The sequence below is a fragment of the Carassius carassius genome, chromosome 35, assembly GCF_963082965.1.
Source record: "Carassius carassius chromosome 35, fCarCar2.1, whole genome shotgun sequence".
NCBI lineage: Eukaryota > Metazoa > Chordata > Actinopteri > Cypriniformes > Cyprinidae > Carassius > Carassius carassius.
Window position 1 is genome coordinate 2,912,598 of NC_081789.1, and position 17,540 is coordinate 2,930,137.

A 17,540-nucleotide genomic window follows, 5' to 3' on the forward strand; every position below is an offset into this window, starting at 1 on the left:
GTAATCAGTTACATTAATAAACACTGGCTGTCATCTGGCGTTTGTTTGAGGAACAGCCCGCAAAAATAACAACAGTTTGAGTTAAATCCTTGTTATTTATTTATTTATTTTCAAACACCCGAGTTCAGAACATTATACGTGAATTGTTTCCTTCAAGCCATAATTCAATCCATAGCAGTTCGACATCTTTCAGGCAAATCCGATTTCTCCAACCAGGAGGCGGCAGTAACAGTTTTTAAAAGAATATACATTTCAAGTTGAGAGTGAGAATGAGATAAGACGGTGTCTGATTGGCTGATATCTGTGTAGTGGGCGGAGTTGGATGATCTGACAGATGATTGACAGCTTGCGTCAGGATTATGGCTGCCGTGATCAAACTACTCTCGCCCTGGAGATTTAACCGAGTCGCCCGGTAAGAGAGATCTTATTAGATCAAATTAATCTTCAGTATTTTTATTATTGCTCTGGACATCATGTTGTGCTTCGCAATAGAAACACTCCTTTACCTTGTGTTTACCTTGAGCTTGCATTGACCTTTACCCTACTTCACGGTGTCTGTCAGAGCCTCACCTCTCACACACTTCACTGGGACACCGAACTGTAACATATTTCTGATTTGTGTCCAGAGCGAGTAAAGCTGTGTGTGCTCAGCTGCACAGATCTGCTGCAGTTATGGGAGCTTCAGTAGAAGAATTTAACGCGGCCAAAGAAAAGCTGGGAGCTCTGAAGAAGGATCCAGGGAATGAAGTCAAACTCAAGGTCTATGCACTCTTTAAACAGGTGAGACGAGCAATAACCAGTGCTGGGGAGGAACTTGTTACATTTAACACAGTTAAATACAAATGTAACTGTAACAGCTACTGAGAAAGAAACAAACAAACCTACAGGTGAGGTACTTTTGAAAATGTTAACAAAAACAAAGGTGGTTACATCTGAATATTTTCTCATGCATTCAGTTTGATTGATTTCTTTTATGAATTGCATCGACTCCTCTAAAATATGAGACACAAATGTTTCAGGAGTTTGGGACACTGAATTAATTGTATGCATTTATTCGATACCTGGTTTATGTCCTATTTGGGTTTATGTATATGCTTTATTTTTTAAGATTCACTTTTTTTTTGCATGTCACTGTTAATTAATGAGTCATTTCAAATTAACCAAATCACTAAAACTGTTGATGAACGAAGGAACAAAACACCATCATGTTGCTCAGAGACGCAAAACTGTGGCTGTGTTTGGAATTATTTTTGTTGTCGAAATAGAGCAAAAACAAGCTATATGTGGTCTAAAACGTTAAGTCTCTTAATTAAGCACTCTTCGTAATTGGGGTGTTTTGAAAGGTCTTTGTAAAATACTTGATAATGTCAAATTGCACTTTGTTAAAAACAATTATGATATAATTGCAGACGATATATATCGCGCTTGCTCTTGGGACAAAAAAGGCGCCAGAAGTGTAAAATAAAAGTTAATTTACTTTAAATTAATTGTTCAAGTATTCTGCTATATGTTTGGATTTGATTTCATGATTGTTTTAAATTTCTCATGAAGTTAGTCTGCCGTTCCGTAAAATTTTTAAAGAAATTAATGCTTTTATCCAGCAGGAATGCATTAAATTGATTAAACTATTTCAATATTAAATTGTACATTTTAAGTTGTAGTAATATTTTACAATATTACAAATTTTACTGTATTTTTTATTAAATTTATGCCGCCTTGGTGAGCAGAAGAGACTTATTTCAATTACAGATTTTTGTTGACCCCATCTACGATGCCAGATTGTCCTTAATTATCTTAATTATGACGCACTTCTGTTTTGTAAATGATCAGGCCACACAAGGACCCTGCAACACCCCCAAACCCAGCATGCTGGACTTTGTGAATAAAGCCAAATGGGACGCGTGGAAGAGTCTGGGCTCCGTGTCACAGGTATTTTTCATATTTATTTTTTGATATATCAAATTTATTTTTCACAAAAGAGCATATATATATATATATAAAATTGGGTCTGTTTTTATGTTTGACTAAAGGTTTTATTTTCAAATCTGTAATTAAATTCAAAAATCATTTTAGAAAAATTACATTTGAATAAAAATGTAATATTATTACACTTTATATTAAGTGTCCCTAATACCTGTGTACTTGCATAGTAACTAAATGTGTACATAGTATGTAACCAAACTTTTCATTTTCCTTGTAAGTTTACGATCATCTAATATTGTATTAATCTAATATGTATATTATTCATCTTTAATGCATTTAATATTTTACTTCATTTCAGCTTTATTTGAATAGCTGAAAACAAGTTTGGATTTGATAATGACGGGCCACAGGGTTTCATTTAAGTGTCAGGGCAAGGTTCAGGCTTTAATCTAATAGTTTTGCTGCCCTATAAATAAAGAATGAGCATGTACCGAGCACAGTGTATGTGTCCAGCATACGTCTAGTGTTTAATGTGGTGATGTGGCTTTGGTAGGAAGAGGCCAGGCAGAAGTATGTGGATCTCATCTCATCTCTGGTGGGAACAGAAGCCCCTGCAGTGGCAGCGCAGCCCACGGGGAGCACAAAGGGCTTCCAGAACCTGCTGGTCACCACAGAGGACAACATCACCACCATCCGGCTCAACAGACCCGAGAAAAAGAACGCTATCACTGTGGAGGTGAAGACGTTAATTTGGATAATTTTTTTTGTTTTTTCACATCTTGAAGGCTCAAAACTAATAGATTTGTAGGATGTCAGTTGTGTAGGACATCGGTCAGTTTTAAATAAATATTTGACTAGAAAATGCCAAGACTGAGCCAATGTCATTTTAGAATCAGTATTAATTTTTAATGGTTTTATTCTTATTTTCATTCTAATAAGTTTTAGCAAGTTAGTCATGTGTATTTGCCTTTATTAATTTTTTTTTTTTTTAGTTATCGACCGATTTAGTTTTTTTTTTTTTTATTACCGATAGAAATTATTTGCATGTTTATGTGCCTGATAACCGATATGCAGAACCAGTGTTTATTAACTGTGGCCATGCTGGAGCATTTCCAGAGCATCAACCACATCAACCCGCTGAGTGAACAGCAGTATGAAAGTGGCTTAACGAGACTAATGATGGAGCAAATTTACAACAGAGAGAGAATTAAATTCAGCGATTTTATTCCCAACATGCGCTCATTCATGGTTGTATTATTTAACTCATGTAAAGATACATCTTTATTGAGACTGGACTTGATGGATTATTTATCATGACTCTGTGAGTTGGTCTCTAATTCTTAGAGCCAAGCTGCATAAACTACATATCAGGCAATTATGAAATTGCATCTAATTTGTGAATAACTGGCTGTTATGTTAAATAAAGTTTACTACCGTATTTGTCGAACTATAAGTCGCACCTGAGTATAAGTCACATCAGTCCAAAAATACACCATGATGAGGGAAAAAACATAAGTCGCACTGAACTATAAGTTGCATGTATTTAGAACAAAGAACCAAGAGAAAACATTACCGTCTCCAGCCGCGAGAGGGCGCTCTATGTCTTCAGTGTAGACCACAGGAGCACTGAGCAGCATAGAGCGCCCTCTTGCAGCTGTAGATGGTAATGTTTTCTCTTGGTTCATGTGATGTCTCTTAGTTCATTTCTCTCGGTTCATGTCAAATTAATTTTGATAAATAAGTCGCACCTGACTATAAGTCGCAGGACCAGCCAAACTATGAAAAAAAAGTGTGACTTATAGTCCGGAAAATACGGTAATTCCAGCAAATCAATTACCTGCACTCCGTTGTTGTTGTCTCGTCTCCCCTCAGACACACTGTAATGGTGATCCTGTGCACAATTCTCAAAACACCCACAAGATGAAACGTTTATCTGTGAATCCAAAATCCGATTATGGTAAAATACTTAAATATCGGGGATAATATCGGTAAATCGATATATCAGTCGATCACTAATTTTAATTTTAGTACTTCACTTTTTTTCTATTTCTGTTTAATTTCATCTTAATTTGAAACAAAAACTTTTAAAAGACCTTAAGTTTTAGTTAACAGTAGCAACACTGATGCATAGACATTTTTAGAAAATATTCTTTCATGTTTTTGCATCCTGTAGATGTACAATGAGCTAATCGAAGCTTTGGATCTTGCTGGCAAAGATGATTCTGTCATCACAGTGATAACAGGTGAAGTACTCTGCTTTACATTTCAGTGTTTGCAGATATTCCTCTGTAGATCAGTGTGCTTATCCTCTTTTTAATGTCTCTAAAGGTAGTGGAGATTATTACTGCAGCGGAAATGACCTGAACAACTTCACAAAGATCCCCGAGGGTGGAGTAGAGAAGATGGCAAAAGATGCTGGGGAGTTGCTGAAGTAAAGTCCATTTTACTTGATTCTAAACCAGTTTATACTGTTTTTGAGGTTGATGAGAAGTTATGATGGATGTATGCCTGCTTGTCTTGTTTTAGGAGGTACGTAAAAGCATACATTGACTTCCCCAAACCTCTGATTGGAGTCGTAAACGGACCAGCGGTGGGGGTCTCAGTCACTCTGCTGGGACTTTTTGATGTTGTTTATGCCACAGAGAAGGTGAGCTGCTTTCCTACAGCATATCCGTGATCCATCATGTCTGTCTGTTTAATTATATCTATATATCTGCATGTATTTTGGCTTTATGTTTCTTTGATTTGTGTGTAGGCGACGTTTCATACACCCTTCAGTCAGCTGGGTCAGAGCCCAGAAGGCTGCTCTTCATATCTTTTCCCCAAAATTATGGGTACAGCAAAGGTATGAACATCAACTGACATTTGAGATTAATCCGTTTACTACAACAACAAAAAAAATCACAGTACAATTTATTTATTAATATGCTAACAGCACTAATATACATACAGTGGACTACATGAAAAGTTTGGCCAGAACTTTTGTGATTTGTATAATAACATGACTATAAAATGATGATGATAATAAGAATAATAAATATTTGTTTTATTATTAATGTTGTTATTAAATAAAAATATTACACAAAATAAATATTTCAATATTTCACCATAAATGTAGTATTTAAAAAAACAATAATAATAAAGTAAAAATTTTTATTTTATAATACAACTGAGAGTTTACAGTACTAATATTTATAGCTGTCTTAATTGCTTCATTTTCAAATGTTAAACCCTCAAACTTTTATTTTGGAGGAAAACAGCAGTTTTTAATGTTTCTTCTAGATCGATTGCTTTGTTCCAAAACGGGGATTAAAATGTTGCCTTTTATTCTTTTAATTCTTTAATTCTTCTAATTGTTAATGCAAGTCACGTGTGAGTAAACTGTGGTCTCACTGGTCAAAGCAACCAATATCAAATTGGAGGGAACATTTGGGGAAACCTGTTTAATAACAGTCATTAATATCTTTGGTGGCACAGAAATGACACACTTGACCTTCAGATCTGGGAATATTTTTCTCCGGTATGTTCTTTAGAGTCTGTTTGTCGTCTTTGTTCAGGCGAGTGAGATGCTGTTGTTTAATAAGAAGCTGACGGCCGCACAGGCCTGTGAAGTGGGTCTGGTGACCGAGGTCTTTCCAGAAAGCTCCTTCCAGTCCGAGGTGTGGACCAGACTGAAGGCCTACGCCAAACTGCCCAAGAACGTAAGTGCTCCGGCTGCTTGAATTGTGATGTACTAATGTAAAAAAAAGAGAGAATTATTATCACTCTCAGGTAAAAGGATCTTGAAAACAAATGCTACTCATGGTGGTTTTCTCGTACCCCTTCAGTCTCTGGCTCTGTCGAAACAGCTGATCCGCTCGGTGGAGAAAGAGAAACTCCATGCCGTGAACGAGGCAGAGGTGGAGAGACTGGTGGAGCGCTGGCTCTCGGATGAATGCATGCAGGCCATCATGAGCTTCTTCCAGGCCAAGTCTAAACTTTAAGAAGAGCCCATGGAGCCATTAGGCATCTCCCTAAATAACCTTTCTCTTCTCACGCAATAGATTTTCTAGTTAACCCTTTATCCTACAAACGACAGGAAGAATCACCCAACTCATCTTAACAGTGGATTGTATAGGATTCGTATAGCATTGGCTGATGTATACATAACATGAGACATTTATTTAGTCATTCTGTCACAACAGTTTAATAAGACGACCATGTAATATAGTGTTTTGGAACAAAATGAACCGTCCGTTCCATTTACTGTACCAGATGTGCACTTAGTAGGTTGTATCACTCAGTGCCTTACTAATGTTAATGCATTTGTGTACTGATATCTGAGGGCCAAAAATCAGTATACTCTGTTTCAGATGTATCAAGACATTAAATAATATGTAGTCTTGAAATTTTGTCCTGAATACAGTTTTAATACCTACTCAACCTGTGAGTGTCTTGTCTTATATATCTCACACACACACACACACACACACACACACACACACACACATATAAATGTATATTCAGTGCTGATTACATGTAATCTGGATTATGTAATCAGATTCCAAAAATATGTTATTAGATTATTTTCCTTTTTACATATTCATAATCAGACTACAGTTACTTTTAACTGATTACATAATAAATTATTCATTATTTATTAATTCTCCCAGAATCGTCTTTTTCATTAAACTCACAAACCCCCATCAATTCCTTTATGAATCCCAGTTTAGGAAACCTTGATATAATGTACTGTTTAATGCTCTTCATGTTGATAATAATAATGGATGGAATACATTCTCTTTCTCTTTGAATTTGTATATTAATACGATACAAGATTATTCTATTTCAATCATTGATAAACAAGTTTGATAAAAAGTGATCAAAAAGTAATCTGATTATATCACCTGTCCAAATGTAATGGATTATGTTACTATCTTCAAAGTTTGTCCTGTGATTTGGAATCAGTAATCTATCTAGCACTGTCCATATTACTATCTGAAATTACTGGTGGTCATTACAGAGCAAATGCAGCAGATGGCAGAGCACACCAGGAAAAGTTAGTGATTTTATTTTATTTTTTTGCAGTCGCACAATAAACGTCTTCATCTGAACACAAACACTGTAGCTACTGTATACTGTACAAAAACTGTACTTTATAACCTATTGCCTTATATTGAGATTTATTACTAAAGGCCTATAAATGTTACCTGTAAGGCAATATACACTTTTTTTTTTTTTTTTTTTACATATGCAGCCTATATTCCTATGGTATTCAAAAAACCATAGCCTATATAAAATACCAATATTAAAATGTGTATATGTGCATGTTAATAATATCTAAATGATGCAATTAAATGTCAATTTGATTTTTATATATGCAATTTTATTAAAACATATGCCTATATTTAAAAACAAATTAGTATGTTTATGTTTTTGTATATGTTTATATTTTTTAAAGGACATGTCTATTTTTTATATTTACATAATATCAACATTCAACATGCCAGTTTTATGATGGATATGCATATACATCAAAAATATGTCATATGTCAAGAAATGTATTATACTGTACAAATTTGTAAAGGCTAGACATGTGTTAATGTATGAAATTGTTCCAATTTAATATGCATCACATATGCCTTTAATTCACATTACAATATATTTCAAATATTATTAAACAATATAGGAATAGTTCAGAAAAGAGGATTTGTAATTTATTTGTTCATTTTATTATTATTGTTATTAATATCATTGTTATTATTTAGTCAATACAATGAATGCCGATGAGATCATGTGTTGTTTGAACCCCACTTTGACATTCAGAATCTGCATTTGTGTTTTACACACACACACACACACACACACACACTCAGGGGCGTAGCCATCTTTTCAGAAGTGAGGGGGACAGAAATTACACACACACAGACACATAAAACATTACGATATAACATTTCTGTAATCTATATAGCCTTCCAGTCAACAGTTTTTAACAGTAAGATTTTAAATGTTTTGAAAGAAATCCCTTCTGCTCACCAAGCCTGCATTTATTTGATCCAAAGTACAGCAAAAACAGTAATATTTTTAAATATTTATACTGTTTAAAAGAACTGTTTTCTATTTGAAATTTAAAGGTAATTTATTCCTCTGATCAAAGGTGTATTTTCAGCATCATTCCTCCAGTCTTCAGTGTCACATTAATCAGAAATCATTATAATATGATGATTTGCTGATTATCAATATTTAAAACAGATGAGTAAACTTTTTTCAGCATTCTTTTATAACTAGAAGGATCCACAGATCAGCATTTATGTGATTTTTTTTTTTTAATAAATTATAGAAATTAATACTTTTATTTAGCAAGGATTCTTTAAATTGATCAAAAGTGATGATAAATACATCATTTTACAATGATTTGTACATGATTACAGAGATTTCTATATCAGATAAATGTTGTTCTTCTGAACTTTCTATTAATCAAAGAAACCTGAAAAAAATTCTACTCTGTTGTTTTCAACATTATCATAATACAAGTTTTTTGTTTGTTTGTTTTTTTAGCAGCAAATCAGTATATCAGAATTATTTCTGAAGGATTGTGTGACTGGAGTAATGATGAAAAAAAAAATCAGCTTTGAAATCTCAATAAATTACATTTTGAAATATATTAAAATAGAAAACAGCTATGTCAATTAGCACTACATTGTTCATATACTTTATTTATCACCTGCTGGAGATTTTTTTAGACTTTGAAAAAAACAAAACCAAAAACAATTGTTTTCATACAGCGATAGGTGGACGCTTTCTGCGCGAGAGCGCCCTCCGGCTTCGAGTATGAATGAAACACACACATACAGTGCAGGAGTGTTTAGCGCTCCGTGATGTTCATTTCACCTTCTGGGTCAGAAAAAAACATCAGGTCATTTTCAGACTATCCTGTTTCTTTGAGTTTAAATCTATATTTATTCACACCAGCTCTTGAAAACCTCTATGCGAACACACTTGCCCGAAAAAGTGCGGGGGACGAATTTCCGTGATGATAAAAGTGGGGGGGGGGGGGCTTGTCCCCCGCGTAATCTACGCCCCTGCACACACACACACACACACACACACACACACACAAAAATGTAATCCAGGGTTGGAATTAAATGAGGGTTAGTAAATGATTTTTATATTGTTTTGGGGTGAGCTGTTCCTTTAACCAGAAATACTGATGCTCATTTTCTTTATATGAATAATATCACCCACAGGAAAAGGCCTAAAGTAACTCTCGTGCGTAAAAATAAGACCCTGTGGAAACTCAAGCAAAACGGGACATGATTTCCTCCAAGCTCAGGGAAAACTCTCAGGAGTCAAGGTCTAACCTCATAGCTGAGGACAAAGAGCTTTGGATTTCAGTCTGTGCCCCAGTTTTACTAAAACGGTCCAATGTGAAAACCCACGAGACAGTTTGCTCCCAGAATTAAAAAAAAAAGCAAGGCTTCTCTCAAAGTATGCATGTTTTGAGTTATGCACTAATATGCTTCTTCTGAATACTACTTATGTCACCTGTGGCGAAATCCATAATTCATTGGGGAAGTCGTGGCCTAATGGTTAGAGAGCTGGACTCCCAATCGAAAGGTTGTGTGTTCGAGTCCCGGGCCGGCAGGAATTGTGGGTGGGGGGAGTGCATGTACAGTTCTCTCTCCACCTTCAATACCACGACTTAGGTGCCCTTGAGCAAGGCATCGAACCCCCAACTGCTCCCTGGGCACCGCAGCATAAATGGCTGCCCACTGCTCCGGGTGTGTGCTCACAGTGTGTGTGTGTGTGTTCACTGCTCTGTGTGTGTGCACTTCGGATGGGTTAAATGCAGAGCACAAATTCTGAGTATGGGTCACCATACTTGGCTGAATGTCACTTCACTTTCACTTTCCTTACCTTAGGTATCTTCTGGGTTGTCCTACAGAGACCGTAAAAATTGACCTTTCTTGTAATGCTGCAGGTTGTGATTTAAAGGCCATCTTCCTCCAAGAGAAACCAGAGTGGGTTTCACTGGTCTGTGAGCTTTCTGTCTTCTTCACCATCCTATTCTCAGATCCATCTTCAGGATGGTCGCTCCACACACTACTGCAAATATCAACTCGAGGGGCGAGAGTGGGAAACACTTTGTACAAACTCGGGAATCCCAAAAGGTGCTGAGACAATGAAAAGACATCCATTACAGAGCTCCGCTATTGGCAGGATTGAGCGCTGGCTTGAGGCACAGGCCAGTGTTTGTCTAGCTGGGGTTGAGATCTCCAACAAACTAGAGGAAACCATCATCATTTGGTGAAAACTATCCACATTTACTCATTATGTCGTTCCAAAGCCGTATGACTTTCCTTCTTCTGTAGAACAAGAAAGAACTTTTGAAAAATGTTTGCTATTCTTTTAAGAGTAAAACCAATCCATAAAACCATAATCATAAAAAAAAAAAAAGTCTTCATGTGCTAAATCAGTGGTTCTCAACCTTTTTACTTGAAGGCAGCCCATTGTCCAACACGATTTTTAATCACATGACTGGCGTCCAGACCTGGAGGGCAAAACATTGCAATGAATAGACCTGTCAATTTTCCATCCATTTAAATAATCTCTCGAAAGAAGAAAAACAAAGATAGGTGGAAAAACCATCTGTTATCGATAGATATTGTGCTTATTTCATATGCAAATATGTTACCGAATCACTTTCCCACTGAAGTCTCACTGCAGACACACCTCGAAATCAAAACCGTTTTTGATAAAAAAAATTTTTTGAAAATATTGAATGTTTTATTTTATGTTATATAATAAATTTGGTCCACTATTAAAAGGAAAATTTAACAAAAATAATGTCCACAGCTCAAACAGTGTGGGAGGTGCTAAACTACATGTCGAAGTGTACTTGAACGTGTTACTGGGATATGCTCAAGTAATTGTAAGGGTTGAGTTTGCAGAACGGAGACCCGAGTTTAAGGTCAAGATCTACGCCATACACTTCTTCACCATCGGTAAACACAGCAATATCTCTGAAGCATTCAAACCTCTAAAAATGTATTTTTCCACCTCCTTTCACTTTTTTTTCTCCTTAAAGCACAGTGTCCCGTGGAAATAGAGCACGCCTTCAGCAGGCACTGGCAAAGCACATTAAAAAGATTTGCGATTGTGCATGACCTTGTGAATGAGTGCATGTGTTTACACATGACTGTTGTAGTTCAGTCCGTCATCAGATAATCTTGGGAAGATCTCAGCAGATGAAACTGGAATATACTTTTTGACCTCCTCACGTTCCCCTTGAGAGGGATTTAGTGGAACTTGGGTCCTGAGCCATTGACATGATAAACCATTCAGTATGTCTGTCTTTCTCTTGCCGAGGCAGAGAGTGTCCTGAGGTAATCCCTGCAACTGTGCCAACCAGCAGACAGACTAGAGATACACCAGATAAACCCACAAATGTTTATTTGAGAACTACTGTAAACTCTGGCCCATTTACGAGAGATCTAGACATGTGCAGTACCATCACAACAGGGTCACTTATGGCCAAACGACATGATTATTTGGTATAATGAACAAATTGCTAAAGAATCCTGAGCTCATCTGCAAATGCTGGATGACTCAAATAAGGCTATAACCTACAAATGGCAAAAATATAAAATAATATAATACCTAGGTAAGTTGTTGTTGTTTATGAAAAAAGTTAATTTTATTCAGCAAGAATGCATTCAATTGTTTAAAATAATGGAAAAGGCTTACAATGTTATAAAAAAAAAATACAGTTAGTTTCTATTGGTCAAAATATCCATTCCACAAAAATATGAAGCAGAACAACAATTTTTAACTATTTTTGATTTGCTGCATCAGATGATCCATGAACGTTATCTCACGACCAATTCATACATATTTTAAAAGGTGGCTATTTCTCACTCATACAATTTTGTAAATTTTCTATGAGGGATAGTACAAATTTCTATTAATTTGCCACCTCGCAAAACACATTCGATTTTTTACAAAACGTATGATTTTGTATGAGCAAGGTCATAGAAATATCGTAAAATATGTACAAATTGCCATGAGATCACGTTGGATGAGCAGCGTATCATCTGAAGCATCAAGTGACACTGAAAACTGGTGTAATGAAGGAGAAAATTCAGGTTTGATCAAATAAATTTAAATTGTAATGATATTTCACAATGCTGCTTTTTTTTACTGTATTTTTATCAAATAAATGCAGCCTAGCTGAGCATAATAGACTTTCAAAACGTAAAAAAATCTGACTAACTCTTTTAACAGCGGTGTAGGTCCAACAAAGACCTTCTTAAATCCTATGGTTCATAATGACTGAGCTAAATGACTAATTGCCATGTTTCATTGGTCTAAAGGAAGCTGTTCCTGATTCAGTCGGCTGGTGATGTAGAGCATGAGCAATACTGGTGTCTGTGTGACAGAAACACTGAGCTGCCCGTCTGACAAATCCTGCCATCTAAGCAGGAAACACCTCGTCTATCTGTGATGTCATTCTTTCATGTAGCCAGCATCTGTTATAGCTGTATGTGTTTAATAATGAGAGTTTTACGTGTTGAGAGGGTCTCTCAGGTGCGTCACTTCTATATGCTCTCATCAAAGGGTTTGTGCGAATGAGGTATTGTGGTTTTAGGACAAATAACAGTGTGGTGACACGTCCAGCGGTCTATTTGAAACAGGCTCCTTGAGGACAGTCTCATAAAGAAAGCTTAATGCCTGCCCTATTATAGAGAGTGCTGTTGGCATCAGAACCAGGTTAACTTCACTCCACTATATGTTGACACAAAAGCTCTGATGTTCTTCTGAACAGAGACATCTTTGGGTAACTGTACATTTCAGATGTGTTGTCCTGACAGAGTTAAAAGAGCTCACTCCCTTTATGTTCACTTTAATACTTTGATCTTTCTATAGATGAAGGACATCAGTCGAGAGCATCTCTGCCATTAAAGTGTAGACAGACAACATTTGCCAAGCCAACTCTGAAATTCAGAATTAGCAGTATATTGTTCTTTACTGTACAAATACATGTTTTATGCACCGAATGGGAAGCCAAACAGTATGAAAATTGGATGAATCTCTGCTAGACAACAGATGTAGATTAACTGAATAAACCTTTGTGCAAGTAAAGGCATTGGTCATGCTGTATAATTGAGAAGATTTTCCATGATTAATTCATTCTGAATATAGTCATACTGATTTCAGCAAATTTTTTTGGAAGAACCCCAGGTATTTCAACAGGAATCAATGCGTTTGGAAATTCTCTTGAAAGTGAAAGATTTCCCATACAGATCTAGTCATGCACAGAAGATTGTTTCTGCCATGGAATACAGAAATCGAAAAGGAATTGTGATTTTATCTCACAATTCTGACTTTAATTCTTACAATTCTGAGTTTCTATTTCACAGCGTGTTTTTTTTTTTCTCTCTAACTATTGCAAGATATTTATTTTTCCCATTCCTGCCACAGAAGGTTATTTAAACTTTTTAAAAGGTAATTTAAAACTTTTTATTTAAACATTTTTCTGAATTTAAAACTCATAATCTCTATTCCTCTCAAAATTGTGAGAAAAAAGTCAGAATTGTGAAATAAAGTCACAGTTACTTTTTTATGCATGCAAGCTCTTCATCTGTATACACATTTTTATTCATTATTTTATTCATCTCTTTATGTCTTACAGGCCTTTTAATCAGGACGAGTACATTTTCAAGGTGACATCAGAAAGGAAAGGCAGGTAAAAAGGACAAAAAGGCAAGTTGTTACTCTTTGAAAGATTGTGAAGACATTTTTTTTTTGGTATAACATGCTCTTAAAGCATAAGACCAGGAACATGATTTAATGTTAATACGGTCAGATGTCCAATAAAGAGGAAATAGCACATTAAAAGCAAACCATAGTGGATACTTTAACAGAAAGTCTTTAGACTGGCTATAAAGTTGATTTCAGATATGAAATATTCGCCTGCGTTTATTTCTGTAGTATATGCATGTTTGATAAATATGGACATCATACGAGGACTGCTTCTGTGACACTGATCTTCTTTCAGGCGGCATGCCCTGCTGCTTTCAGGCAACCACGCAGTAAATTCAGCAAAATAAAGTCAATTCAATTCAATTCAATTCAATTCAATTCAATTCAATTTTATTTCTATAGCGCATTTACAACAGCCTCCCGGCTGACCAAAGTGATTTACAAAAGAGCAAGAATGTTACACATACATGAAAAATAGACCAGACAAAAATTTAAAACCACCCATTTACAAAATTTAGCGTATCACAGTAGTCAGTACACTAAGGAAAATAAAAAAGTTTTTAGCAAGGACTTAAAAATAGACAAGGAAGGGTATTCCAGAGTCGTGGCCCAGCCACCGCAAATGCACGCTCCCCTCTACGCTTTAGCCTAACGCGAGGGACCACCAACAGAGCCTGGTCACAGGATCGTAGGCTTCTAGATGGAGTATAGGGATGAAGAAGTTCAGATAAATAGACAGGAGCTATGTTATGAAGGGATTTATAAATGAAGAGGAGAATTTTAAAATCTATTCTCTGAGAAATCGGCAGCCAGTGAAGGGATCTAAAAATTGGAGTGATGTGTTCATGTTTACGACAGTTTAAAAGAAGTCTGGCTGCAGCATTTTGGACAAGCTGAAGTCATGCAATTTGAGATTTAGATATACCGCAATATAAAGAATTGCAGTAATCTAGACGCGATGTAACAAATGCATGAACAGCCATTTCTAGAGTTTTTGAAATGAAAAAGTTTTTAATTTTAGACAGTAAACGAAGCTGATAGAAACTGGATCCAATAACAGAAGAGATATGTCTATCAAATTTTAAGTGTTGGTCAATAATAATACCTAGGTTCTGCACCCGTGAGGATCTAAAAACGGACAAACTTTCTAGCTCAGGGCTTATACACTGAGAGTTCTCATTAGGACCGAAAACAATTACCTCGGTCTTGTCCTCGTTTAAGAAGAGGAAATTTTGGGCTAGCCATAATTTAACCTCCTCTAAACATTGGAGAAGAGAAGTGATCGCAGTGGAGTTGTTTTTCTTAACTGTAAGATAGATTTGAGTATCATCTGCGTAGAAATGAAAAGACACACCATGTTTTCTTAGAATAGAACCCAGAGGTAGCAAGTACAGAGAGAATAGAGAGGGAGCTAAAATAGAGCCTTGTGGAATGCCACAGGTCAGAGGAGCCGGGGAAGAGAAAAAATTTCCCAGTTTCACTAAAAACTTTCTGTCAGATAGGTATGACTGAAACCATTTCAGAGCGTTTGCTTTTAGACCTACCCAAGACTCTAATTTAGATAAAAGTAAGGAGTGGTCTATGGTATCAAAAGCAGCCGATAAATCTAAAAGAATAAGAACCACAGAGTCCCTGGAATCAGTGGAGAGGTAAATATCATTTAACACCCTCAGAAGGGCGGACTCAGTGCTGTGAGCAGACTTAAAACCAGATTGAAAAACCTCATAAATAGAATTACTAGTCAAAAAGTGTTGAAGTTGCTTCAGCACAATTTTCTCTAAAACTTTTGAAATGAAAGGCAAAACAGAAATTGGACGAAAATTTTTTAGAACAATGTGTGGTCCAGTGAAGGCTTCTTGAGAAGGGGAGTGACTGTAGCAACTTTAAAGTTGGCTGGAACAGAGCCAGTTTGGAGACACTTATTAATAAGGGACAGCAAACCTGGCCCAATCGAATCAGTAATTAATTTAAAAAATTTGTGGTGAATGATATCGCTAGAACAGAATGAGGGTTTAAGATTGTCAATCACCTCCTTCAATTCCTGGAGACTGATGGGTTCAATAGCATCCAAAAATGCAGAGGAAGATTACATGATTGGAGAAATGGTTAAAGTTAAAGTGGGGCAGACACCAAGTCTTAAGTCTGCCAATTTGTCATTTTTGGCTCTACTGCATTCAGATTGGCACATTCCCTGAGAAACTCCAGGCTTTTCTCTGCACTTCCGCATCTTTACAGGCTGGCAACCTAACACAATTTACATTTATAGCATTTTGGCATACACTTTTATCCAAAGTGACTTTTATCCATTCATTATATCAGCACAAAGTTAAATGAAACAAGTATCATTCATAGTTAAAATACACAATTAAAAAGACATTCACACTGATGGTGATTAAATCGTTGGAGGTCGCAATGTCTTTGTGCTTTTGGGATCTCGGTCTCTGCATCGCTGCTTAATGTTGAGCTCAACTTTCATGTTCAGGTCATCAGATAAGATAACAGTAGGTCTGCCCCTGAATTTTCTCTCAACATACTGTACTTTTAAGAAGTAAACACAGGCTCCGGCAGTGAGTTTGGACTTGTTGGACTATATTACACAATATGTCATGGGTCTGGATCTCTATGCTGGATCTTTCAATCATAGCTGCTTCCCAGGCTCATGGAGGTCCTCTTAAAGCTGACCCAAAGGAAAAAACAGCATATTTTGGAACGAAAGATTGACTCGTTCTCGAAGAACCGGTTGCATCGGTTTTCGGATCACCAGTAGTGATGGGAAGTTCGGTTCTTTTCCGTGAACCTGTTCTTCTGGACAGTTCGATTCAAAAACCGGTTGAAGAAAACGGTTCACCAGTTCTTTTGCGCTCGACGTAATGGCATCATTTGCGATGATTGCCGTTGATTCAAGCCTTCGGTTTACCCATGCACATAACATTAGCACAGAATCAGTTCAGAATCAATCATCAAAAGAATCAGTTCGGTTCAGACGCTCTGTGTGTCAGTCTGAATCACACATGCGCAGTATCATCAGCTCCTCGGTTCTCGAATCGGATGCGTCTGACAGAAACGGTTCTTGACTCGAGAACGAGTCAGTCTATTGTTCATTATCTGGCTCGGCTCGGTGTTCATCTTCAGTTCTCTCTTCACAGCAATTCAGTCAGTGTACTGTTTGAGCAAATGAATTACTCTGGGATATTGGTTTGTTTGAATTTAGAGGGAGTGTCAACAACATTAAAAAAGTTAACAGCTTAAGTCATTTGTGGATTAATGCTTATTGGAGACGCGAACCATTTCAAACAATTCAGTTCGATTTGGTGAACTGGTTCAAGAAGAACCGGTTAAATCGAACGATTTGTTCACGAACCGGATATCACTACACTTGAGCGCGCAAGGAAGAGAAGACAATGCTGAATAAAGTCATAGTTTTTGCTATTTGTAGACCAAAATGTATTTTCAATGTTACTTTAAAATATTCTAACTGACCCTCTGATGTCGCATGGACTACTTTGATGATGTTTTTCTTACCTTTCTGGACATGGACAGTATACTGTACTCACAGTATACTGTACTCATGGAGGGACTGAGAGCTCTCGGACTAAATCTAAAATATCTTAAACTGTGTTCCAAAGATGAACAGAGGTCTTACGCGTTTGGAACGACATGAGAGTGAGTTATTAATGATATAATTTTCATTTTTGGGTGAACTAACCCTTTAAGGCTGCTCTGTGCCTGCTTAAAATTCAGTGTAAAGATGCAACACTGCATAAAAGCCAGACTAATTTATGTATATTTGCTCTGACCCACATCAGGACCTAGTATCACAGTATACAGTGCATTTATGGCATAATACTTCAATGAGAGTTAGCTGACATGCAAAG

At 36.5% G+C, this 17,540-nt stretch overlaps 1 protein-coding gene across 1 annotated transcript; it reads left to right on the top strand.

The window, feature by feature from the left end:
* Nucleotides 1-291: 291 nt before the first annotated feature.
* eci2 (enoyl-CoA delta isomerase 2) lies at nucleotides 292-6,345 on the top strand. The gene is made up of 10 exons (XM_059524271.1): nucleotides 292-412; nucleotides 627-780; nucleotides 1,831-1,929; nucleotides 2,477-2,659; nucleotides 4,097-4,166; nucleotides 4,252-4,354; nucleotides 4,450-4,570; nucleotides 4,679-4,768; nucleotides 5,481-5,624; nucleotides 5,751-6,345. The coding sequence occupies exons 1-10, from the start codon at nucleotides 360-362 to the stop codon at nucleotides 5,904-5,906; spliced, it is 1,173 nt and encodes a 390-aa protein (XP_059380254.1). The 5' UTR covers nucleotides 292-359; the 3' UTR covers nucleotides 5,907-6,345.
* Nucleotides 6,346-17,540: the final 11,195 nt, after the last annotated feature.

Coding starts and splice junctions, on each gene's coding strand:
- eci2 (XM_059524271.1), top strand. CDS start 360: ATGGCTGCCGTGATCAAACTACTCTCGCCCTGGAGATTTAACCGAGTC. Junction 2,660..4,096: donor AGAACGCTATCACTGTGGAG/GTGAAGACGTTA, acceptor TGCATCCTGTAG/ATGTACAATGAGCTAATCGA. Junction 5,625..5,750: donor ACGCCAAACTGCCCAAGAAC/GTAAGTGCTCCG, acceptor GTACCCCTTCAG/TCTCTGGCTCTGTCGAAACA.